The sequence below is a fragment of the Hyperolius riggenbachi genome, chromosome 5, assembly GCF_040937935.1.
Source record: "Hyperolius riggenbachi isolate aHypRig1 chromosome 5, aHypRig1.pri, whole genome shotgun sequence".
In the NCBI taxonomy this organism is placed as follows: domain Eukaryota; kingdom Metazoa; phylum Chordata; class Amphibia; order Anura; family Hyperoliidae; genus Hyperolius; species Hyperolius riggenbachi.
Window position 1 is genome coordinate 15,084,966 of NC_090650.1, and position 26,934 is coordinate 15,111,899.

Genomic DNA, 26,934 nt, shown 5'->3' on the forward strand with positions numbered 1-26,934 from the left:
AGGCTGGAACATTTTGGAGTGGCCATCGCAGTCACCAGACTTAAATCCGATTGAGAACCTCTGGTGGGACTTACAGAAAGCAGTTGCAGCGCAAGCCTAATGTGACTGAACTGGAGGCTTTTGCCCATGAAGAATGGGCTAAGATACGCGTAGATCGCTGCAAGACACTTGTGTCAAGCTATGCTTCACGTTTAAAAGCTGTTATAACTGGAAAAGGATGTTGTACTAAGTGCTAAGAATGAAAGTCACTTGGGGGTTAAATAAAACTGATAATGATGTGAGCACAGAAAAGGCATTTGTGGTTATTTCATTATAAATGTTATATTTGTCTGACTTACAAGTGCTTCTTTGATTTAATTGTAAACAAGATGACTGAAATGATCAAAATCAATGTCAAACTGGCCAAAACAGTCCATTTCAGTGGGGGTTGAATAATTTTGAACACAACTGTACAGTGGTGGGCGGACACATAGCGCTGCCAATGCAGTCATCACAGATATGAAGATTAGGAAGTCCTCTTTCCCCCCATATTCCAGAGATCTGCTGCTGGATTTAATAAGTCTCCCGTCTGCAGCCCATTAGCGCTGTGGAATGTACATGTAATCTCATAATGACACCGGCGCTTCCCTCCCAGATGTGTGTTTAGCATAACAAAGATAAAGCATGAATATTCAACAGGCTTCCCTTTCATGGCTAATTAACCCTTGTCGGAAGGACGACCGCACGCCCCGCAGGACGCCGCTGGCAAGGGAAGGGTCTGCAAGCAGGAAACGCGGAGCCCTACAGGAAGTGAGGGAAGGCCAGAGCCTACGCCAACCGCTAGAGCACACATGTCAAACCTCGGCCCACGGGCCAAATCTAGCCCTCAGAGCCATCCAATTTGGTCTGCAAGAGGTTTCCCCAGTCCCCACTATTCATTTGGGATATTATCTGTGATCCTTGTTGCATTGTGGGAAATAACATGTTTCCAACTACAAGCAAGCAATAACTCCCTCTGTGCATCTATCCCATACATGTCAAACTGCGGCCTGTGTGCCAAATCTGGCCCTCGGAACCATCAGATTTGGCCCTCAGGTGGTTTCCCCACGTTGCATAATGTTTGGCCCACTTAGGACCACCAGAGAAGCTATGTTGGAGTGTAAGCCCTAGATCACCAAGGAAGCTACAGTATATGGGTAGGGGAAAAGCACTAGGTACCGGGAAACTGTATGGGGAGGGAGGACCACTAAACATCAGGGAATTGTATAGATGAAGGAGGAGGTCCACTAGACACCAGGGAACCGTATAGGGGAAGGAGGTGGCCCCTAGACACCAGGGAACCGTATAGGAAATGGGGGGGGGGGGCTATTAGACACCAGGGAATTTTATAAGGGAGAGAGGTGGCTAGTAGGAATTGAGGTTGGCCCATGACTTGGTCCCAGAGCTCAATTTTGGCCCACTTCGTATTCGAGTTTGACACCCCTGCTCTATCTATACACGTTTAGCCTTTCACATTGTTAGGGGATGTGGTTATAGATGAGGGCAGTTGGTGCTGTCTGGTTATTTTTCATGCCTGCCAGCAGTAAAGATTATTACCTGCAGGATCATGGAAAATCAAACAATATAAATGAAATACACGGCGAGTATCAATCATATCCTGATTTATCTGCTAGGATTTAACCTCTCACTTTATTTGCAATGTATCGATCTACTACCATCTTTCAATAACTCTTTAAAGGGAACCAGAGATGAACGTTTCACACAAAATAAACATATCAGTTGATAGCTTGTAAAGAATAAATGCTCTACCTGATAATTTTGCCGCTCTGGTGTGCCTTTTTGAGTGTTTTTTATCCATTATTGCTCCAGAAAATATCCAATATGGCCGCCGGCTCATATCCCTTCTGTTTCCAGGTTATAAGCTGTTCTGGATGTGCTGTCTAGACCAGGCATGGGCAAACTCGGCCCTCCAGCTGTTACGGAACTACAAGTCCCACAATGCATTGCAGGAGTCTGGCAAATGCATTGTGGGACTAGTAGTTCCGTAACAGCTGGAGGGCCGAGTTTGCCCATGCCTGGTCTAGCCTCTATAAGACTATGGACAAGCAGGGCTGCTGCAGCATTTCATCTGTGTGCTTTCAACTTTAATATTCTGGCATGCTGTGTGGCTGCCTGTAGGAAGTGTCTCTCATAGAAATGAAACTGCATACAGTAGATAATGACTGGCTGCACACTGCACACAGATACACTTGTCTGTTTCAGAGCTTCTTTCTCGGCAGCAGCAGCCCCTCCCATATCAACAGCTCTGAGTAGGAAATCTGAGCCAAGAGGGGGAAGGCTTGGGCTTGAAAATACTCCACAGAAGAGTGACTCAGCTATGATTCCAGGGCAAACCTAGACTGAATCGGTCAGTGGATTCTTATCACAGCTGATAACAGATAGATTAGACTAAAGGTCCGTACACACGCCGGATTGCAGGAAACGACGGGTCCGTCGTCACCTCCTGCTGGGCGTGTTTTCAGCAGACAGTCCGGCGTGTGTACAGTCTGTCGGCAGACTGATACGGCTGTTTCTGAGCGATCCCAGAAACTACCGTATCAGTCCGCCGACAGTCTGTACACACCCCGGACTGTTGCTGGAACGCCCGCCCAGCGGGAGGTGACGACGGACCCGTCGCTTCCTGCAATCCGGTGTGTGTACGGACCTTTAGAAGAATAAAACTAAAAGCATGGTAGGTGTTTACTGTCATGTTCCCACTGATAAATGTAATAAAATACATGAGGGTGCTTCGTCTCTGGTTCTCTTTAAGTACCGTCGCTATGGCCGCAGCACAGATAATTCTGATGTTTGAGGCCTATTGAGACAATCATCACACCCGGATACAGAATGAAACAAAAAAGCAACTTTATTAACATTAAGTTGTATAATCAGGGGCGTAGCAATAGGGGGTGCAGCGGTAGCGACCGCATCGGGGCCCTTGGGCCAGAGGGGCCCCATAGGGCCCTCCCTCAACTACAGTATTAGCTCTCTATTGGTCCTGTGCTCATAATAATCACTTCTATAGATACTTTGAATAGTGGTAATCATTAACACATTGCTCCCCATCCCCTTCTTGCACCTCTGACACTGTAGTTGCCATTGGCAGGGAATGCTATGTATAGAGTGCTTGGGGGTAATCAGTAACAAGCTGCTCCCCATCCCCTTCTTGCACCTCTGACACTGTAGTTGCCATTGGCAGGGAATGCTATGTATAGAGTGCTTGGGGGTAATCATTAACACACTGTTCCCCATCCCCTTCTTGCACCTCTGACACTGTAGTTGCCATTGGCAGGGAATGCTATGTATAGAGTGCTTGGGGGTAATCATTAACACACTGTTCCCCATCCCCTTCTTGCACCTCTGACACTGTAGTTGCCATTGGCAGGTTTTGGGGCGGCGTATCAGTTGTTATGTATAGAGTGCTTGGGGGGCCCCATTGTAAAACTTGCATCGGGGCCCACAGCTCCTTAGCTACGCCACTGTGTATAATGGCCTGTGCACAATCATGTAACTTACATTGATTCCTCCTGACGTTTAACAGAAAGCCTGACGTGTAATAAATGCTATAAGCACAGAATCTGGCAGGACCAGATATCTCTAAAAATACACCTTGCATCAGGAACAAAAGAAAAAACCCAAACAAGACAGCAGACTGAATACATAGAAGTCCACATAGAAAATAGTCCAGTTTCTGTACACAGGTGAATAGCCATTTAGTTTTTATGACCACTTTCTGTTTACACAGAATCCAACTAGACAAATTTAAAACCCCAGTTCGAAACATATATTTTTTTAAATAGGCATTTGTAATACATGAATCACACAAACGCTTTGCCAAACACACTCTGTGGCTCTTGTAAAATAAAGCCGACAACTCCCCCTCCACCTCTGTGCGCTGCTCTCCGCGCTGTACTCCAGCTCTACAGCTACTTCCTGCTTCACAGCCAGAAGAGGAAGTATACGAGGGCTGGAACGGGATGTGGAGGGCGGCGCACAGATGCGGTGACAAGGGGTGAGTTAAAGAACAACTGTAGAGAGAAAGATATGGAGGCTGCCATATGCACTTCCTTTTAAAAAGAACCTTAAAGCGGATCCGAGATGAAAAACTAACTAGAACAAGTAACTTGTCTATATATCTTAGCTAAAAGTTTAGATAGTTTACACAGCAAATCTAGCTGCAAACAGTTTTAATAGAATATGATTATTTATTCCTGCGATACAATGACAGCAGCCATGTTGGTTGTAAACATTACACAGAGGCAGGCTTAAGGTGCCCATACACTCGTCAGATTGGCAGCAGATAGATAAGAAATGCATCTGATGATCTATCTGATGCGTTTTTGGAACATTTTTTACCAGGATAGAATTCCAATAGATTTCAGTTTGAAATCTATTGAAATTCGATCTGATGGCATTTTTTTGCCATCAGATTTCCATTAAGGCCAATGCAAACTGATACGCAATCTCATCAGATCAACCTAAATTTTCCACCCTGCAAGTTCGATGGAAATCCATCGAAATCGGCCGTCGATCGGTCAATTGGCCAACCGATTTGCAATCGATCGATCGGTCGGCCAGAAAATCGGCTGAGTGTATGGGCTGCTTTATCTGTATCTTCAGCCATCAGCCTAATCCCCTCTCCTCCTCCCTCCGCCTCTGAAATCAATAGCTAGTAATATCGCCCCCTCCTCCTGCCCAGACTGAGCTCCCATGAGCCCTTGCTACTGCCAAGGCTCTCTGAAAACTGTGGGTGTGGCTTTTTTTAGTTTATAGGGAAGTAGAGTATTAAAACAAAAACAAAAAAGTATTTGGCTTGAGGAATGACCTATAAACTATAGGAAAGGAACACAATTATGCAATGGGCCTGATTCACAAAGCGGTGCAAACACTTTGCACGACTGTGAAAAGCCCTTTATCACTCCTAAACTTAGTTTAGGCGTGATGTGAAGAAACTCTTGCAAAGTTTTGCGCGCTTCGCGTGCAGCGCCAATTAAGCCCTATGGGACTTTGTGCGCGGGAGCTTCGCGCGAGTTAGAGCAAAGTGGTAATAATTTTGCTAGTGCAAAGGTTATCACGCCTAAAGTCTTTTAGGCGTGATAACTGAGTTATCACCGCTTTGTGAATCAGGCCCAATGTGTAAAAGTTCACCTTGGATCCACCTGAGAGGGACATGGATGTTTCCTTTTAAACAATACCAGTTGCCTGGCTGTCCTGCTGATCTCTTTGGCTGCAGTAGTGGCTGAATCACACACCTGAAACAAGCATGCAGCTAACCCAGTCTGACTTCAGTTAGAGCACCTGATCTGCATGCTTGTTCAGGGGCTGTGGCTGAAAGTATTAGAGGCACAGGATCAGCAGGACAGCCAGGCAACTGGTATTATTTTAAAAGGAAAAATCCATATCCATCTCAGTTCACTTTAAATCATACCAGATGCAAAAGCTAAAGCTAAACCTGTACTGGGTAAGGGGGCATAATCAAATACTCACCAACCTCCTTTTTTCTCCCCCCCCCCCCCCCCTCCATTCCCATGGTGCTTTTTTTTCCGGTCTGTCCCGTTGTCCTGGGTGACTTTAGCGACTCCAAACCCTGATATACTGCGTCACGCATGCCCAGTATGTCCGCTCTGCTCCCCTGTGGCTGCGCAGTGACATCACAGGCCAGAAGCGCGATCGCTTCCCCCGCATCTCCAATTCACACTCACGCAGGGGCGAGCGTGCTCCTATCTTGTGACGTCACTACACGGCCACAGGTGAGCAGAACGGACATGCTGCACATGCGCAGCGCAGAATGTCCAGGTTTGGAGTCGCCGAAGTCGCCCAGGGCAACGGGACAGAACAGAGAAGAGCGGCGGGGGACGGAGGAAAACGGGAGGCGCGGTGAGTATTTGATTATGCCCCATAGACAGTACAGGTTTAGTTTTTACAAGATGCTTTTGCATCTGGTATCCTTTAAGGAATACCAGTTGCCTGGCTGCCCAGGGGATCCTCTAATACTTTTAGCCATAGCCCCTGAACAAGCATGCAGCAGATCAGGTGTTTGAAATTTTTGTCAGATCTGACAAGATTAGCTGCATGCTTGTTTCTGGTGTGATTCACTCTACTGCAGGCAGATAGCTTAGCAGGGCTGCCAGGCAACTGGTATTGCTTAAAAGGAAATAAATATGGCAGCCTTCATATACCTCTCACTACAGTTCTCCTTTAACCCCTCCTGCCCCAGTCTGCTTTAGTTGAGATTTGAGTTCTGCTCCGAAATAGAACACTCATCCCTAGTAGCAATCTATCGATGTAATGGTCAATGATGCCCTTAAAAAACAAGGTATCCTCTTTCTGTGCATAGTTCTGACATTCCCAGCAAGATGTCACCTTCCAGGCATAGGAATGTCACCTGCAGCGATCGGGACATGTGGTCGAATCGTGTCCAGTTCAGAGGCCAAGCTCTGTGTAGCCTGCAGGGTAGCGCTGCGTCCTGTTGCCATGGAGGGTGGAGGAGGGGCAAGGGCAGAGCGCATGACGGAGCAAGTATCTCTTGGCAGGGGACCGAGAGGCAGTCGCTGTACACAGGTTAGATTTTCGGCAGACGGCCAAGAACCATCTAGCATGTGTAGAGCACTTTACTAGCACGTTTATAGAGATTGCTTTGACAGACGAATTGGACGTCTTTGTACAAATCCTCCTGTCCATAGTCTCGTTATAAGCAGTGAATACTATATGCAAGTAAGACACGCCCAAGGGACAATGTATAAAACTCCGCCCCTGAACACAGCCCCACCCACCAGCTGACACGAGACCTCAGACCGCCGTCCCCCTCTCCAGGTTTTGTTTGATCTCCGCCGTGTATTTCCCGTAAAACCGCTCGGCCTTCTTGTTGAATTTGGCGTTCCTCTCGTTGATGTAGTCGATGTCGGCGTCATCGTTGTAAGCGCGTCTCCGGCTGTACTTCTCCCGCTTCTGAATCCTACAAGACAGAGGAGGGCGGAGTAAGAATGGAGCTGCTCAGAGTTCTAAAATGATTTCTTAGTCAAAAGTCAGAGGTAAGATTAAGGCTAGTTACACACCAGGACGTTGCGTTTAGGGGACGTTATAGGGCACATAACGTGCCCCTAACGCAACGCCTGGTGCTCTCTGATGTGGACGTCGGAGTGAGCCACGTTGTGCAGCTCACTCTGGCGTCCGTGATGCCGTGATGCGTACTCTTGGACGCATGCGGCATCACGTGGTCCCGCCCGGCCAATTGCCGCACAGAGCGGCCGCTCCAGGAAGTAAACACTGCACGTCACTGAGTGCAGTGAATATTAATTATGCCCGGCCGCTCTCCCCTCCTCCCCAACACGACTGAGCATGTGCAAACAGTCTAACGCGCCTTAGCCGCATAGAACGCACAGCATGCAGCACTTTGCTGCGTTACAATGTAACGCAACGTGGGCAGTGTGAACAGCCCACTTGTGTTACATTGCTGTGCGTTGGGGGAGCGTTACAGGCTGCACTAACGTGCGCCTGTAACGTCCCTGTGTGCAAGAAGCCTTAAAGAGGAACTGTCGTAAAAATCTTAAAATGTAAAACTCATACAAATAAGAAGTACGTTTCTTCCAGAGAAAAATAAGCCATAAATTACTTTTCTCTTATGTTGCTGTCACTTACAGTAGGTAGTAGAAATCTTACATTACTGACAGGTTTTGGGTTAGTCCATCTCTTCATGGGAGATTCTCAGCATGGCCTTTATTCTTTATAAAGACATTCCCTGAAAAAGATTTATACAGAGAAGCTGGACAGCTTCCCTGCTCGCTGCACACTATTTTGGCAGTTGGACGGAGCAACTGCCATTCACTAAGTGCTTTTAAAAAAAAAGAAAACCCTAAGAACCCCCCATGAGAAGAAGTGCTAGTCCCAAACCTGTCGGTAATGTCAGATTTCTACTACATTCTGTAAGTGACAGCAACGCAGGAGAAAAGTCATTTATGGCTCATTTTACTCTGGAAGAAAGGTACTTCTTATTTGTATGCGTTTTATATTTTAAGATTTTCGCAACAGTTCCTCTTTAATTCCCATTCGCCCTGAATGAGAAGTGACTATTTTGCAATTCATTTGATATGAACATTTTAGACCTGCTTAAAAAGCTGGAAACGGTTGAACGTTCCCCCATTGCACAAAGGCTTAGTTCACCTAAATCGTCAGCGCCATCGCAAGCGATTTGAGCCTTTTTAAAAGCGCCTTTCCCTGCGTTTTGCGCTTAGAAAAGCGCTTTTGTAACTCTGAACTGGAAATGAACAACTACAATATATTTATTCATAAAAGCGCTGGGGAAATCGCTATACAAGGTGCTTTTTCAAACACTTTGCGATTTCCCTATACCTTCCATTATAGGCAAATCGAAACGCTCAAATGTGAACACTCTCATAGGAAAAAGTTGCACATGCGCTTTTAATGCAATTTCTAAAATAGTCAGTGAAAACACAACACAAGCCCTAGAACTGTATTTATTGGCTGCTGAGAAAAAAAAAGCGAAACTGAGGAAGGTGCCAGCCATACAACCCATCCGAATTTAACCTCTTGAGGACCATGGTGGTAAACCCCCCTAGTGACCAGCCTAATTTTACCATAATTGGCCACTGCAGCTTTAAGGCCAAGCTGCAGGGCCGTATACCTCTGCACACAAGTGATCTCCCCCCCCCCCTTTTCTCCCCACCAACAGAGCTCTCAGTTGGTGCGGTCTGATCGCCCCCCCTGTGTTTATTTTTTTTTATAAATATTTGTTTGTTTTTTTAATATTTTTTGCCTTTTTCTTTTTTTTTTTTTTTTTTAATTCTAAATCCCCTCCCTCCCCCCAGCCGGCCAATCACGGCGATCGGCTGTCATAGGCTTCTGCCTATGAGAGACGATCGCTCTCTTGTCCCCCATGGGGACAGCCGTGTCACACGGCCGTCCCCAGTGCAGCGCTGCTGCTGACTGCAGCGCTGCACATGTAATTACACGGCGGTTTCGCCGTGTAACAGTCTCCCGAGCGGCGAGCGGCGCTCGGAGACTAAAGGCGGAGCTCAGCTCCGCCCACCAAGCGGGAGATGCGCGCGCATCGTGCGCGCGATCTCCCGTAAACTGCTGCCCCAGGACTTTCCGCCAATTGGTGTTAGCTGGTCCTGGGGCTGCCGCCGCGGCCACGCCTGCTGGCGTGACGCGGGCGGCAAGCGGTTAAAGGACAACTGAAGTGAAAGGAATATGGAGGTTGCCATATTTATTTCCTCTCAAACAATACCAGTTGCCTGGCAGTCCTGCTGATCTATTTGGCTGCAGTAGTGGCTGAATTACACACCTGAAACAAGCATGCAGCCAATCCAGTCATACTTCAGTCAGAGCACCCGTTCTGCATGCTTGTTCCAGGGCTATGGCTAGTCAGACAGCCAGGCAATATGCATTGTTTAAAAAGTGAATAAATATAGCAACCTCTGCATCTCTCTCACTTCAGGGGTGCTTTAGAAGGTAACTGTGCACCTGAAATAAAACAAAACAAACAAAGGAACGGTGTGCCTAGGAGGTCACACATACCTCTGCACTATACGTCACAGAGGTGGTCATGTGACTGCGCCCTTTCTAGCAGAAACAATGCATTTTTAGAAACTTGCACCTGCAGAGCAGATCTAGCAGGAGGGGGGACATTAGATGAGGAACATACCATGTGCAGAGAGGCTTAAAGGAATACCCAGGTGACAAGTGACATGAGATGGACATATGTATGAACAGTGCCAGACACACAATAACTATGCTGGGTTTCTATTTTACTTTCTCTGCCTGACCCGAGTTAAAGTGAACCTGAACTCTTGCACAGGACAGAAGGGAAACAGAGAGAAGTGCACCCTGTATCTATTTAGTGAGTTTAGCCTGTCTAATCCCCCCTCATTTGTGTCTAATCACAAATGTAATTTGATCTCTCAGCTATGTCAGCTCAGGAATCTACTCTGCCATGGCAGAGCAGCTAATTTGTAGACACAGGATGTTAACCCTATGTCTGCTTCCATGAAAGAAGGAAGTAGACACACTTCAGATTTATGGCAGGATTTGTATCGGTGGTAACAAATGATGAGTTTTATATTTAAATCGACTTTGTCTCTGCTCAATGACACATTCACTGACGAATGCCAGAGCTAAAATCTATGGACTACTGACCCATTCGTATCTCTAGCCTGCTCTCTGAAGCCATTTACTTCTAGGAAAGTGTTATATGGTTTTAAATTTCTGATCAGTGAGTGCTGCTAAAGTACGACCCAGTCCTGATCCGGACAGAAACCGGCACTTGCATGCCTAAGGTTTAAAAAAAAACAAACACAAAATGCAGAATTGGAATTGTGAAACAAAAAAATAAATACATTACAGGGACAAGTGTGACTAGCCCCTTAAAAGGACACCTGAAGTAAGAGGGATATGGTGGCTGCCATATTTATTTCCTTTTAAACAATACCAGGTTGCCTGTCAGCCCTGCTGATGTCTTTGGCTGCAGTAGTGGCTGAATCACACACCTGAAACAAGCATGCAGCTAATCCAGTCTGACTTCAGTCTGAGCACCTGATCTGCTGCATGCTTGTTCAGGGGCTATGGCTAAATATATTACAGGCAGAGGATCAGCAGGACAGCCAGGCAATCTGCATTGTTTAAAAGAAAATCATAATGGTAGCCGCCATATTCCTTTTGCCTCAGATTCCCTTTAAAGAGCAGCGTACAAGTCTTGTGAACTGGCAGATTCATTTCTGTAAACAGAACAAACAAGCCCACGTACTGCTTCTCCAGATCGTTCACCATCCTGTCGACGCCCTCCTGGGACGGGACGTGGGTTCCGTGGTACAGGCTGTCCGACGTCGGGAAGAAATCCTCACCCCTGGAAGAACAACAACATATAGACTGAACTACAAGTCGTTATTCAGAGACAGCTGCAGCTCTGGAAGACTGTGCTACAGGAGACACTGTGATGACCCTTTAATAGACCTCTCTACATAGATCAGTTCAAAATCATAAATGTACAATCCCAAGTTCAGAAAACATCTGTGTGGGAGTGTACTTACACTTTACTCTCTTGCCCCCTCCCCCCCCCCCGCCCAACTGAGTGCATAGACTGGGCAAATAAAATGTGTGGGTTTTAACTACTTTGGCCTCCTGGACGTACTAGCTACGCCCAGGAGGCCATGTGCGCGTCCGCACGCTCCCGCGGCCGATCGTGCACGCGCGCTCCCGGCCTGCGGTTCGTAGGCCGGGCAATCAGTGAATCGGGCTATGGTGCCCAATCACTGATTCCTTTCCCCCGCAGAAAAAGGGACAGCTTCTTTCTGAAGCTTCGCTTTTTCTGGCTGTTGCGTCCCCCATACGTCGCTCTAAGCGTATGTTACGCTTAGAGTGACGTCATGTAAACAAACTCATGGCCGCCATCTTGTGGCCAAAAAGTAGAACTACAACAAAAAGTAAAAAAAAATAAAACTCAACACACATTTACATTATAAAACCACTGTTTACATCCCGCCCTCCCAAAAAATACCCAAATAAAATGTTTAATATAAAAAAAAAAAATTAAAAAAAAATACATTACAATAAAAAAAAAAAAAAAAAACAACAACATGTAAATATTTACCTAAGTGTCTAAACTTTTTAAATATCAATGTAAAGATGAAATATTTCCATATTTTTTTTTATTTTAAACTTGTAAATAGTGATCGATGCAAAACGGAAAAAAAATGCACCTTTATTTCCAAATAAAATATTGTCGCCATACATTGTGATAGGGACATAATTTTAACGGTGTAATAACCGGGACATATGGGCAAATACAATATGTGAGTTTTAATTATGGAGGCATGTATTATTTTAAAACTATAATGGCTGAAAACTGAGAAATAATGACTTTTTTTTTTTCCTTATTCTTCCTGTTAAAATGCATTTACAGTAAAGTGGCTCTTAGCAAAATGTACCCCCAAAGAAAGCCTAATTGGTGGTGGAAAAAACAAGATATAGATCAGTTCATTGTGATAAGTAGTGATAAAGTTATAGGCTAATGAATGGGAGGTGAACATTGCTCGGATGCAAAAAGTGAAAACGACTGAAGGCTGAAGTGGTTAATCACAGTAGCACATTTCATTTTAAAGCTATAATGGCTTATTCCCTTCAAAATACATATAAAATAATTCTTAGCAAAAAGTACCACCCAAAGAAAGCATTATTTTTGGCAAAAAACAAAACAAAACACCCCAATGTGATCAGTAGTGATAAAGTTATTGGCGAATGAATGGGAGGCGTGCTGAAATGTGATAACTGCTTTGCTTTTTAAGGGGAAAAACTCTTGAGGGGTGAAGTGGTTAAAGTGTACACAAGACGGTACAGGGGAAGCAAGTGAGACACAGGGGCATGTTTCCTGCTTACAATACAGTGTGTGTTGCCAAGGATGCAGTTGATCAGGTGTACTCAACCTGATTGTTTTCCGATGCCGGGTCTCAAACCGGACTGCTCAAATGGTTTCGGACAACTCCGGAAGGACAAAAGAGACAGCACACCACTGGCTGCAATGCAATGTTGCTGTGTATTCAGGGAACAAGACATGTTCCCTGCTCCCTGCCATGCCCCCCCCCCCCCCCATCCTGGTGCACATGCCTCTTCTATAGACCATATTCTATGGAATACATCAGCTCCAGCATTTGATTCGTCCATTTACAAGCTGTGTAAATGATCCTAAAATATGCATAATATTTGCATCAACTCAATAATTAGCATTTTACTAACTAAACCTAATGGTAATATATCCAGAGGGAGGTCCATCTCACCTCTATTAGTTTCCACTGGAAAATAGTCAGAGAAGGAGGGATTGGGGGTGGAGCAGGGGACCCTGTTGGGTGGAGTTTCAGCACACCACCCAAAGGACAGGTAGAAGCAGTGTAACTGAAATCACCTGGAAGAGAGCGTCACTAACCGTTTCTCCCGTTCCTGCTCATATTCCGCCATGTTGGGTTTGATCTGTTTGGTCAGACGCTGGTACTGGCGCAGCTGGGCAGCGGCGTAATCTGCAGATAGAAGAGATCACATGACAGATGAATGAGAAGAAAGACAGCTGACATTGTTGGCAGCAGTTGAGGAGAAGCTTTCTCCTTACTGGTTACTTGATTCCGTGGCTCCTCACCCTTGACAAGCAGAGATAGTCAAGGAGATGCAGATTTATTCTGCTCACATGCAGGTTGTGTGCAGCCTAAGATTATGCCAATCAAAAACAGCAGGAAGGGCATTTGATTGAAACAGAAGCTGCACAGGATTTGTGGAAGTAGATGTGAATAGAAGCGCCCAATAAAAGTATTAAAAAAAAAACAAAAAAAAAAAAAAAACTTAAAATCAAGGTAACCAAAAGCTGATCTTCAGTGTTGACACCATTCAAAGTTTAGACAGTTTTATCAATAAGGACAACAGCAACGCATTTCATGGCCTGAAGCAACTTCCTCGGGTTAAAAAAGCCTTGTCCAAAGCTGTATCTAGCTCAGAGCGCCTTTAAAAAGACGCGATTTGCATGAATGTTGCATGCAAGCGTGTATATCAGGTGCTCAGACCACATGAAAGGAAACCAGAGACGTCAAATTTTAAAGATTGGATACTTACCCGGGGCTTCCTCCAGCCCCATAAGCTCGCCTGAGTCCCTCGTCTGAGTCCCGCGGTCTGCCGTTCCGCCACGATCAGCCCCAGTAACTGGCTCAGTTGCGTCAGTCTGCGTTTACTGCGTATGGGCGGGAGGTCCACGCATGCACAGAAGACCCAGACTGGACCCGACTGAGCATATTACCGGGGCTGATCGTGGCTGAATGGCAGACCACGAGAGGACACCGAGGGACTCACATGTGCTTGTGGGGCGGGAGGAAGCCCCGGGTAAGTATCAAATCTTTAGAATTTGACATCTCTGTTACACTTTAAAGCTACACACACACACACACACACACACACACACACACACACACACACACACACACACACACACACACACACACACACACACACACACACATACACACACTGTACACACACACACACTGTACACACACACACACTGTACACACACACACACACACAGTACACACACAAAGTACACACACACACACACTGTACACACACACACACACTGTACACGCACACACTGTACACGCACACACTGTACACGCACACACTGTACACGGACACACACTGTACACACACACACTGTACACACACACACTGTACACACACACACTGTACACACACACACACACACACTGTACACACACACACACACTGTACACGCACACACTGTACACGGACACACACTGTACACACACACACTGTACACACACACACACACACACACACACACACACTGTACACACACACACTGTACACACACACACACTGTACACACACACACACACACTGTACACACACGCACACACACTGTACACACACGCACACACTGTACACGCACACACTGTACACACACACACTGTACACACACACACTGTACACACACACACTGTACACACACACACTGTACACACACACACTGTACACACACACACTGTACACGCACACACTGTACACGCACACACTGTACACGGACACACACTGTACACACACACACTGTACACACACACACTGTACACACACACACTGTACACACACACACACACTATATGCTCCCTCACATATCCTTGTTGACCCAGGGGAAGGCAAAAAACCCTTAGAAGGCATGGTCCAATTAGCCCCAAAAGGAAAAAAAAATTCTTCCCAACTCCAGAAAAAATCCCTGGATCAACATCACTGGGCATTACCTAGTAATTGTAGCTATGGATGTCTTTCAATGTAAGGAAAGCATCTAAGCCCCCTTTAAAAATGCAGATATAGAATTTGCCATAACTACTTACCATGTCAATACACTCAACATTTTAAAACACTCTTACTGTAGAGGAACTTTCCCTAAATAAATGGTCTACTTTTAGCCATACACACTACTGATACATGAAAGATCAGCAGGACAGCCAGGGAACTGGTATGGTTTAAAAGGAAATAAATATAGCAGCCTGCATATCCCTCTCCCTTCAGGTGTCCCTTAAATAAGGTTGAAGTTAGTGGAGATCTGTTGGAGGGAAGAAAACACGCATGCAGTGTCTACCTGTGTGCTACTACAGCGGGAACCACCCCCTGAATCAACTTACATTTGTTATGGAAAGCTGAGTACAGGTCAGGTGGCCACTGCATGACTAGAGCAGTAAGAGAGAACTAAGAGGGCAGATGTAGGACTACAGCAAGTCTGTATCCAAGCATACCAACATCATAATAATACACATAGTGTATCTGCTCAGCAGCAGCAGGAGAGACTCTCTAACATAATATACCTGAGAATCCCAGATCCGGGTTCCTCCTCTTCTTCTTCCTCTCCCATCGCTCCGCCTCCTCTGCGCTGATATCCAGAATTTTGGCTCGCTGATAGTCTATTCCTTTAGCTGCACAATCCTAGTAGAAAGGACAGCAGAGAGAGACGGAGGTTATACTGGACACAAAAACTTTCTAATGGGGCCCATACACCTAACGATTTTCCCGCCGATATACAGCAGATTCGATCACCGTGATTGAATCCGCTGCAAAATCGTTGCGCAAACGTTGACCAAATGATCGGTTTCCGACCGACATCGATCGTTCCCATCGATTCCCATCGTTCCTGTCCGTGCTGAAGATTTCGCTCGATCGCCGGGTCGGGAGTGCGTCGATAGCGGCGTTTGAATGTCCGACGACCGACGCAATACAGCGGCAATACATTACCTGTTCCGCCGGCGCGTGTCCTCCTCCTCCACTGGGCTCTGAGTCCGTCAGGCTTCCCTTCTTCCTGTCCCAGCAGGAAGTTTAAACAGTAGAGCGTCGGGGAAAATGAGTTGAAGTTACCCGGGGCTTCTAATGGTCCCCCGCAGACATCCTGTGCCCGTGCAGCCACTCCCCAATGCTCCGGCTCCGCCTCCAGTTCACTTCTGGAATTTCAGACTTTAAAGTCAGAAAACCACTGCGCCTGTGTTTCTGTGTCCTCGCTTCCCGATGTCACCAGGAGCATACGGCGCAGGTACAGACCATACTGGGCCTGCGCAGTACACTCCTGGTGCCATCAGCGGGATTGAGGACACGGCAACGCAGGCACAGTGGATTTCAGACGTTAAAGTCTGAAATTCCAGAGGTGAACCGGAGGCGGGGCCGGAGCATTGGGGAGTGGCTGTGCGGGCTCAGGATGCCTGTGGGGGACCATTAGAAGCCCCGGGTAAGTTCAGCTCATTTTCCCCCGACCCAACTACAGTATTCCTTTAAAGAAGACCCAGCATTTCTTCTTTGCTCTAATAGATTATTTACAGCATATTATATACAACCAGCATTTTTTTTTACTAGAACAGCATTCAAAGGGTTACACACAGGACTTCAAAGTTCCCTGCCAGCAAAGCTGGAAGCATCCAACTTAGATTATGTTAACTTGTATTTAATTGTATCAAGTGAGGAATGTAAAGAAACACTTCTCTAATGCTGGGCATACACGGGTCGATCCGGCGGCCGATTAGCCGCCGGATCGACTCCTGCTGCATCCCCGTTCATCGATTCCCGCCGGCGCTTCCTTATCAGCCGCTCAATTCTCTGTCATTGTCCGCCGGCGGGGATCGGGCAGCATCATCGGACTAGCTAAATATTATCAGCTGGCCGCACCAGCTGCTCGATACACGTGTATCCCCCAGCACGACACTGCAGGCTCTGATGAACAAAGTCAGACGATCAGAAAGCATTTCATCTTAAAGCGGAATATAACCCTGCATTTCAACTTTGCTCTAAAACATTATTTACAGCATATTATATGCAACCAGCATTCTTTTTTACTAGACCAGCATTGGAAGGGTTACACACAGAGGTTTAAAGTTCCGTGGAGAGATATGCAGAGGTTCAGATAGATACATTTAACTAAATAGAATGTAACAAGTGATAAATGTTACACACTCTTTGGCTGTCCTCCAGCTCCTTCTCAGTCAGAGAGAGTGAGTCACATACCACAGTTAGATACATTTATGTAAACAAAATGTAAACTTCGGATGCGTCTGCAGTTCTCTCCAGGAACTTTAAAGCTCTGTGTAACCCTTCCAATGCTGGTCTAGTAAAAAAAAAAATGCTGGTTGCATATAATATACTGTAAATAATGTTTTAGAGCAAAGTTAAAATGCAGGGTTATATTCCGCTTTAAGTTAGAAGATGAATAAAGGAGTTATAAATAAAATGGAAAGTCAGCTCTCAGGGAAAAAAAAAGTGTACTTTGGGAACCTATAATTTCTAAATGAATAATACTTATGCACAAAAGCAAATATGATAACCGTATGGCATATAAAAAGTAGGAAAACATGATTTTATTGAATATTATGTCAGGGTTTTATACCGCTTTAATGTGCGGTGACCGGAGAGTCGTAACTTGCACGCAATTTCTAACAAGTGTAACCCCGGCCTTAACGTTTCCCCCGGAGAGCTTTGTGCTGTCACTTCTGTTTTTTACTCCAGAGAAGCCTTTAGTAACCCAGGCATGAAGTGTGATAGGAAACCCTATAGCAGCCCTCACCCTCTTCTTCTCCTCCTCCTTCAGCTCCCACTCCAGCCGGGCCTTCCGGGACTCCCAGTTACTGGGCAGCTTCTGCCTCTTGTCCTCCTCCACCACCTCCTGATGGTTCAGCTTCCGGGCTTCATTCTACAAGAGAGGAGATGCTCAGAGAATGCTGGGGGTGCTAAGAGACGACACATAATATAATTATAATCGATTTATATAACGCCAGCATCTTCTGTGGCGCGGTACAACAGAACACAGGGTATAGCAATACAACAGTTAAAAGGAACCTGAGGTGTGAAGACTTACGGAGGAAGCCATATTTCCTTTTAAACAATACCAGTTGCCTGGCATCTTGCTGATCAGTAGTTATTATTATTTGTATTATTATTTATTGTATTTAGAAAGCGCCAACATATTACGCAGCGCTGAACATTATTTAGTATGTATATAGCGCTGACATCTTCCACAGCGCTGTACAGAGTATATTGTCTTGTCACTAACTATCCCTCAGAGGGGCCCACACTCCCTACTATAGTCATATGTCTATGTATGTATCATGAAGTGTACGTATCGTAATCTAGGGACAATTTAGGGGAAGCCAATTAACTTATCTGTATGTTTTTTTTTTTTGGGGGGGGATGAAACTGGAGTGCCCGGAGAAAACCCACACAGACACGGGGAGAACATACAAACGCCTTGCAGATGTTGACCTGGCTGGGATTGGAACCGAGGACCCAGCATTGCAAGAGCGCTAACCACTATGCCACCGTGCTGCCCTGTACTGTAGAAAAATCACTAAAATCAAAACGTGTACAGTACAATGCACATTTTGTGTAAGCAGAGCAAGTATTTATCTACTTATATATGTGGGGTTTTTTCTGAGATAGTATGGATGACAGCTCCTCTTTAATGTGTGGTGACCGGAGAGTTGTACATTGCACGCAGTTTCTAACAAGTGTGACCCCCTGAATAACACCAGAAACAAGCATGCAGCTAATCTTGTAAGATTTCTCTTAGATGTCTGATCTGCGTGCTTGTTAACGGTCTACGACTTAACATATTAGAGGCAGAGGATCAGCAGGACAGCCGGGCAATGTGCATTATCTAAAAGGAAATAAACATGTCAGCCTCCATACCCCTCTCCCCTCTGGTTCCCTTTAACAATAAAAGACAAAATGGTGCATTACAGCTGATGCAGTGAACAAATCAACTACAGGTTTTTAGACCTTGTTCACATTATAAATCGCAATCGCTGAGCGATTGGTGTAAAGCGCTCGGGAAATTCCAATTCGAAACGGATTTTCAAACACTTTGCGATTTCCCTATACTTTTTATTGAACACAAACGCTCAGCAAATGGTACAGGAGTAGCGTTTGCGATTCAATAGGAAGCGGAACGCTCATATATGAACACTCCCATAGGAAATCATTGCACAAGCGCTTTGAGAGCGATTTCCAAAATCGCAAGCGCTTTTTTAAAACACAAACTTCTGTTTTGCATGGCATGACACAAGTAGTTTGTATAAAATAAATCCTCCCAGGTGCATTACTCTTTTCAAGTGAAGTTCTCGGAACTTTCTCAGTCGCTCCTCTCTCTTCTGTGCGGCCAGATCCTCAGCAGCCATGGATTGAGACTCTTCCTCTGAAGATCCCTGCAGGACGAACAACACACTTTCACTTCATATAAATTCCTCATACATATACTCATTACACGTGGAGCTACACAGCCCAGCGTGTCCTGCCAACCTCTAGTTTAGGACTACAAGGCCCAGCATGCCCTGTCAGCCTCTAGTTTAGGACTACAAGGTCCAGCGTGTGCTACCAGGATCTGCTTTAGGACTACAAGGCTCAGCGTGCCCTGACAGCCTCTAGTATAGGACTACAAGGCTCAGAGTGCCCTGCCAGCCTCTAGTTTATGACTACTGGGACCAGCATGCCCTGCCAGCCTCTAGATTAGTACAAGGCCCAGAGTGCCCTGCCAGCCTCTAGTTTATTCCTACGAGGCCCAGAGTGCCCTGCCGGCCTCTAGTTTAGGACTACGAGGCCCAGAGTGCCCTGCCAACCTCTAGTTTAGGGCTACAAGGCCCAGAGTGCCCTGCCAACCTCTAGTTTAGAACTACTGGGACCAGCATGTCCTACCAGCCTCTACTTTAGGACTACAAGGTCCAGCATGCCCTGCCAGCCTCTACTTTACGACTACAAGGTCCACCATGCCCTGACAGCCTCTAGTTTAGGACTACAAGGCCCAGCATGCACTACCAGCCTCTAGTTTAGGACCACAATGCCCAGCGTGCACTACCAGCCTCTAGTTTAGGACCACAATGCCCAGCGTGCACTACCAGCCTCTAGTTTATGACTACAAGGCCCAGCATGCACTACCAGCCTCTAGTTTATGACTACAAGGCCCAGCGTGCACTACCAGCCTCTAGTTTAGGACTACTGGGACCAGCATGCCCTGTCATCCTCTAGTTTAGGACTACAAGGCCCAGCATGCACTACCAGCCTCTAGTTTAGGACTACTGGGACCAGCATGCCCTGTCATCCTCTAGTTTAGGACTACATGGCCCAGCATGCACTACCAGCCTCTAGTTTATGACTACAAGGCCCAGCATGCACTACCAGCCTCTAGTTTATGACTACAAGGTCCAGCATGCACTACCAGCCTCTAGTTTATGACTACAAGGCCCAGCATGCACTACCAGCCTCTAGTTTAGGACTACAAGGCCCAGCATGCACTACCAGCCTCTAGTTTAGGACTACAAGGCCCAGCATGCACTACCAGCCTCTAGTTTAGGACTACAAGGCCCAGCATGCACTACCAGCCTCTAGTTTAGGACTACAATGCCCGGCGTGCCCTGTTAGGCTGTATATGAAACGACAAACCCTAGCACACAATATCAGGGACTCTGAGCTCCAGCATTTCCTGACACCCTATAAGCCGGGGCAGGAAGCTCCCCTCCCGGATCTCCTGGCCCTTGTTTACCTCCTCTTCGCTGCTTCTAGCCTCCTCTATCGCCGCCATGATGAATACAGCCACTTCCGCCAGCGCTGCCCGCAGAGGAACTTCCGCCCTCAATGCTGCGTGACGCATTTCCGAGTCCTGCAGCATGCACAATACTCCGCGTGACGTCCTCGTATCCTGGCAACAGGAGAAGCCAACATGGCGGAGAGGGTGAGTGCTGGGCTGCTCTGTACTACACACACAGCTGTCATTATCATAATATATATATAACATATAACAATCATGGCCACAGATATCACATTACTTTTTATGCAATTATTATGATGTTAACAATAATTATTTTTATTAGGTTATATTATTATTATGTTATATTAATATTATGTTAAAGTGGGATTGTCACCATAAAAATCAAATTTCAGCAGCAACTGGTCTGAGTGTATTAAGTGATAAAGATGCTAATTCTGCAACCTTTTCTGCTGGTATGGTTTGGAGTTATCACATACCTTAGAAGCACTTGCCCTTTAATAGCCATTGCCATTCAGTTGCATGCTGGGCAGGGGCATAGCAATAGGAGGTGCAGAGGTAGTGACCACATCGGGGCCCTTGGGCCAGAGGGGCCCCGAAGGGCCCTCCCTCAACTACAGTATTAGCTCTCTATTGGTCCTGTGCTCATAATAACATACCTCCCAACTTTTTGAGATGAGGAAGAGACACTTAAGCCACGCCCCTGCCACACCCCTGATCACGCCCCCAGCACACCCCAAGTCACACATACCAAAAGAGGGACAGTTGGGAGCTTAGCTATGTAATAATCACTTCTATAGATTCTTTGAATAGTAGTAACCATTAATACACTGTTCCCCATCCCCTTCTTGCTCCTCTGACACTGTAGTTGCCATTGGCAGGGATTGCTATGTATAGAGTGCTTGGGGGTAATCAGTAACAAGCTGTTCCCCATCCCCTTCTTGTACCTCTGACACTGTAGTTGCCATTGGCAGGGATTGCTATGTATAGAGTGCTTGGGGGTAATCAGTAACAAGCTGCTCCCCATCCCCTTCTTGCTCCTCTGACACTGTAGTTGCCATTGGCAGGGATTGCTATGTATAGAGTGCTTGGGGGTAATCAGTAACAAGCTGCTCCCCACCCCCTTCTTGCACCTCTGACACTGTAGTTACTATTGGCAGGGATTGCTATGTATAGAATGCTTGGGGGTAATCAGTAACAAGCTGCTCCCCATCCCCTTCTTGCACCTCTGACACTGTAGTTGCCATTGGCAGGGATTGCTATGTATAGAATGCTTGGGGGTAATCAGTAACAAGCTGCTCCCCATCCCCTTCTTGCACCTCTGACACTGTAGTTGCCATTGGCAGGTTTTGGTGCGCCGTATCAATTGTTATGTATAGAGTGCTTGGGGGGGGGGCATTGTAAAACTTGCATCGGGGCCCACAGCTCCTTAGCTAAGTCAATGATGCTGGGGGTTCTTTTTATCTATAGTATAATCCTCCTCTTCCTTTTATTTCCCTGCCTATCTGCCTATCTGAAACACGATCCTGTGCTCACTCGTGTTTACAAGCAAGGCTGAGGTGACTCAACGATTGTAGGAGAAAATAAAAAAAAGTTAAGGGAAGAAATGACATCAGTATTTAGCCTCAAACTGTGGGCAAAAGACCCGGTTCCCACCAGGAACAGAATTCTCTTTATTGTCTATATAAAATTCACTGAAATCAAAATGTGGACAGTACAATACATGTGTTATGTAAGTAGATCAAGTATTTATCTACTTATATATGTTTTTTTCCCCTGGCATAGTATGGCTGATCCTACTGCTTTAATGACATAATCATAGTGAAGAAACATTTATTGTTGATAATAATAAAGGATAATAACATATTGTATGTCAATGTCGGTATTATTTTGCACCCCATGTTTGTTTCTTACTTTGTACAGCGCCACGGAATATGTTGATGCTTTATAAATCAATCAATAATAATAATAATGGCCTTTTTCCACTACACACCATTTGCTGGGTCTTGCGATCCATTTCTGATCGTTTACATGATCGTTACAACGCAGGGTCATCTGCAAAGCAATAGAAACAACACGGGAATCCCTACATCAGCGCAATCCGACTGCAATCTGATTTCCCTGACCGTAAACATCCTGTGCTTCACCTGCTGCATTTTTTGGGTATTTGCGCTTCTGTTCTTAGCTTAATATAAAAATGGAATTGTAGAAAATTTTTTAAATCACATGGTAAAATCACAATGGTACTGCGATTGCGTTTTGCAGTGGAAGACAGCCCTAACATACGTGCTGCAGAAGCCTGTGCCCTTGAAATAGGGAGATCACTGCAGCTGAAGTGTAGTCAGGGGCCAGGGCCTGTGAAGATCTGGGGCGTAATTGTGATTATCGACTCTGATAAAAATCGGTGCAGCAACAAGCATGCCTGATTGACGATTAGAACGATTTTGGGCTGAAAGAGGTCGACTGAATTGATCGAACAAGCTGTAAAAATCTCAGCAAAAAATCTCCTAACCAATCCGATCATATTAATGAAATGAATCCAATTTTTGAAACGATTTCATTAATCTAATCGGATTGCTTAGGAGATTTTAGTGTGACATCACACGTGCCACAAACTATACGGCAGCGGCGTGTGAGGTGCAAATGAAAGAGGTAGAACTGAAAGATGGACGCGTTTATACACTAGGGAGGCAGCAGTGGACTCGGACGATTCCTGAGAGATCTCATGCTGAAATCGATTGGGAATCGGCCGGTGGTGTATGGGCAGCCGACAGATCTCTCTCTAATCAGATTCGATCAGAGAGAGATTAGCCTCTTGGTCGAATCTGCCCAGCATCGCTAGGTGTATGGGTCCCTTACATTTATCATTACTCCCAATCTGAAAGTGATCGATTGTGTTTCGGACTGAGCATCTATTGACCCGAGTTAGGCCTGGTGCACACCAAAAACCGCTAGCAGATCCGCAAAACGCTAGCGTGTTTTTATGCGTTTTTTCTTATTATTATGAAGCGTTTTGCTAGCGTTTTGCGGTTTTGTGTAGCGTTTTTTTGTGTAGCAGATTACAGATATTGTTACAGTAAAGCTGTTACTGAACAGCTACTGTAACAAAAATGCCTGGAAAACCGCTCCAATCTAGCGTTTCTTTTCAAGCGTTTTGTGTTTTTCCTATACTTAACAATGGAGGCAGAAACGCCTCCGAAATCCAAAAAATGCAGCAGCCCGGGAGTATGCGTTTCTGCAAAACGCCTCCCGCTCTGGTGTGCACCAGCCCATTGAAATACATTAGCCAAGCGGATCCGCACCCGCAAGCGGATCTGAAAAAGCGACCGAAGCGCTCTGGTGTGCACCAGCCCATTGAAATACATTAGCCAAGCGGATCCGCACCCGCAAGCGGATCTGAAAAAGCGACCGAAGCGCTCTGGTGTGCACCAGCCCATTGAAATACATTAGCCAAGTGGATTTACAGGCGGATGCGGCCGGCGGATCGCATCCAAATCCGCTCGGTGTGCACTGGGCCTTATTGATTAAACTTTAACTAACTGAGTTATTACCTAACGTTTACCAATGTCTCTTCTGAGGGCAAGTAGAGTTTTCTGTGCCTAAAATACGTTTCAGGCTATGTTCACAGTGGGAAGTTATTGACCTGCGTTAATAAAGTCTTATTACGCAGGTTACCGCACTGTAATGTTAAGCCAATGCGACATTCACAGTGTGGCGTTAACGTTGCGTTGTAAATGTTGCGTTATGGTAATGCACTGCTGCAGTGTGTTACCTCTAAATGCACATGTTACCAGATACACGGAAGCATACTTTCAATTGCATGTATGCTTCACTGTATCTACTGTATATGACGGTAATGCAGTGTTAATCTGCGTTACCACTGTTTTGTTGTGTTGCGATTTTGACGTATCACAACGTAACGTCCTACTGTGACCCTAGCCTCAAAGTTCTTCTGCACCATGCTAATACTATGCCTCTCTTTTTCTTTTTAAAGTGGACCTGAACTCAGAACTCCTTTGTGCTCTAAAAGATACACAACAGCATATTAACCTTTAGGCTGCTTGCACACAGGGACGTTACAGGCGCACGTTAGTGCAGCCTGTAACGCTCCCCCAACGCAACAGAAATGTAACACAAGTGGGCTGTTGACACTGCCCACGTTGCGTTACATTGTAACGCAGCAAAGTGCTGCATGCTGTGCGTTCTATGCGGCTAAGCCGTGTTAGACTGTTTGCACATGCTCAGTCATGTTGGGGAGGAGGGGAGAGTGGCCGGGCACATGGCTAATTAATGTTCACTGCACTCAGTGACGTGCAGTGTTTACTTCCTGGTGCGGCCGCTCTCTGCGGCGATTGGCCGAGCGGGACCATGTGATGCCGCATGCGTTTAAGAGTACGCATCACGGACGCTAGAGTGAGCTGCACAACGCGGCTCACTCCGACGTCCACATCGAAGAGCACCAGGCGTTGCGTTAGGGGCACGTTATGTGCCCTATAACGTCCCCTAAACGCAACGTCCTGGTGTGTAACTAGCCTTAAACAAAAAAAATGTCTTTGTTACAGCTGATACAATACTGTTTCTACTTCCTGATCCTAAGACATATTGTTGAAACCTCCTGTACTTTCAAATGGCCTTATCTGCCATCTCTGCCATAGGCAGTCATGTGACGCAGGGGAGATCAGATTACAATTTGTGATTGGACACAAATAAGGGGGAATGAAACAGGATAAACTCTCTAAATACATACAGGGTGCATTTCTCAATGTATTTCTTCTGTTCTGTGCAAGAGTTCAGGTCCACTTTAATAATTGGGCAGCACGGTGGCGTAGTGGTTAGCGCTCTCGCCTTGCAGCGTTCGGTCTCCGGTTCAAATCCCAGCCAGGTCAACATCTGCAAAGAGTTTGTATGTTCTCCCCGTGTCTGCGTGGGTTTCCTCCGGGCACTCCAGTTTCCTCCCACATCCCAAAAACCTACAGATAAGTTAACTGGCTTCCCCCAAATTGGCCCTAGATTACGATACATATATAGTTACATAGTTACATAGTTATTCTGGTTGAAAAAAGACATACGTCCATCGAGTTCAACCAGTACAAAGTACAACTCCAGCCTGCTCCCTCACATATCACTGTTGATCCAGAGGAAGGCGAAAAAACCCTTACAAGGCATGGTCCAATTAGCCCCTAAAGGGAAAAAATTCCCTCCTGACTCCAGATGGCAATCAGATAAAATCCCTGGATCAACATCATTAGGCATTACCTAGTAATTGTAGCCATGGATGTCTATCAACGCAAGGAAAGCATCTAAGCCCCCTTTAAATGCAGGTATAGAGTTTGCCATAACGACTTCCTGTGGCAATGCATTCCACATCTTAATCAATCTTACTGTAAAGAACCCTTTCCTAAATAAATGGCTAAAACGTTTTTCCTCCATGCGCAGATCATGTCCTCTAGTCCTTTGAGAAGGCCTAGGGACAAAAAGCTCATCCGCCAAGCTATTATATTGCCCTCTGATGTATTTATACATGTTAATTAGATCTCCTCTAAGGCGTCTTTTCTCTAGACTAAATAAACCCAGTTTATCTAACCTTTCTCGATAAGTGAGACCTTCCATCCCACGCATCAATTTTGTTGCTCGTCTCTGCACCTGCTCTAAAACTGCGATATCTTTTTTGTAATGTGGTGCCCAGAACTGAATTCCATATTCCAGATGTGGCCTTACTAGAGAGTTAAACAGGGGCAATATTATGCTAGCATCTCGAGTTTTTATTTCCCTTTTAATGCATCCCAAAATTTTGTTAGCTTTAGCTGCAGCGGCTTGGCATTGAGTATAATTATTTAACTTGTTGTCGATGAGTACTCCTAAGTCCTTCTCCAAGTTTGATGTCCCCAACTGTATCCCATTTATTTTGTATGGTGCTAGACCATTGGTACGACAAAAATGCATGACTTTACATTTTTCAACATTGAATTTCATCTGCCATGTATGTGCCCATATAGCCATCCTATCCAGATCCTGTTGCAATATGACACTATCTTCCTGAGAGTTGATGATTCTGCACAATTTTGTATCATCTGCAAAAATAGCAACATTGCTCACTACTGCATCTACTAGGTCATTAATAAATAAATTGAAGAGCACTGGACCCAGTACAGACCCCTGTGAGACCCCACTGCTAACAGTCTCCCATTTTGAGTACGATCCATTGACCACAACTCTTTGTTTTCTGTCCATTAGCCAGTTCCCTATCCATGCACACAGACTCTTCCCCAGTCCTTGCATCCTCAACTTTTGCACCAGACTTTTGTGGGGAACAGTGTCAAAGGCCTTTGCAAAGTCCAAGTATA

At 45.7% G+C, this 26,934-nt stretch overlaps 2 protein-coding genes across 2 annotated transcripts in view; one reads left to right on the forward strand and one right to left on the reverse strand.

Moving 5' to 3' along the window:
* Positions 1–2,866: 2,866 nt before the first annotated feature.
* Positions 2,867–20,710, reverse strand: SYF2 (SYF2 pre-mRNA splicing factor). Its single transcript, XM_068235108.1, has 7 exons — positions 20,588–20,710; positions 19,155–19,256; positions 17,621–17,746; positions 15,387–15,504; positions 12,953–13,043; positions 10,781–10,879; positions 2,867–6,973 (listed from the first exon to the last, which is right to left on the reverse strand). The coding sequence occupies exons 1-7, from the start codon at positions 20,693–20,695 to the stop codon at positions 6,808–6,810; spliced, it is 810 nt and encodes a 269-aa protein (XP_068091209.1). The 5' UTR covers positions 20,696–20,710; the 3' UTR covers positions 2,867–6,807.
* Positions 20,673–26,934, forward strand: part of LRRC72 (leucine rich repeat containing 72) — a 50,594-nt gene continuing 44,332 nt past the window's right edge. The window contains exon 1 of the mRNA XM_068235109.1: positions 20,673–20,776. Coding sequence (XP_068091210.1) covers positions 20,765–20,776 — 12 coding nt within the window. The 5' untranslated portion in view covers positions 20,673–20,764. The remainder of the gene's footprint in view (positions 20,777–26,934) is intronic.

Bases quoted from the DNA above. Each gene is read 5' to 3' on its own strand.
- SYF2 (XM_068235108.1), bottom strand. From the start codon at position 20,695: ATGCGTCACGCAGCATTGAGGGCGGAAGTTCCTCTGCGGGCAGCGCTG. The intron at 15,505-17,620 runs GTGAGGGCTGCT...CCTTTCTACTAG, and splicing joins AGGAGGAGGAGAAGAAGAGG to GATTGTGCAGCTAAAGGAAT. The intron at 6,974-10,780 runs GTACGTGGGCTT...TCTGTCTTGTAG, and splicing joins GTGAACGATCTGGAGAAGCA to GATTCAGAAGCGGGAGAAGT.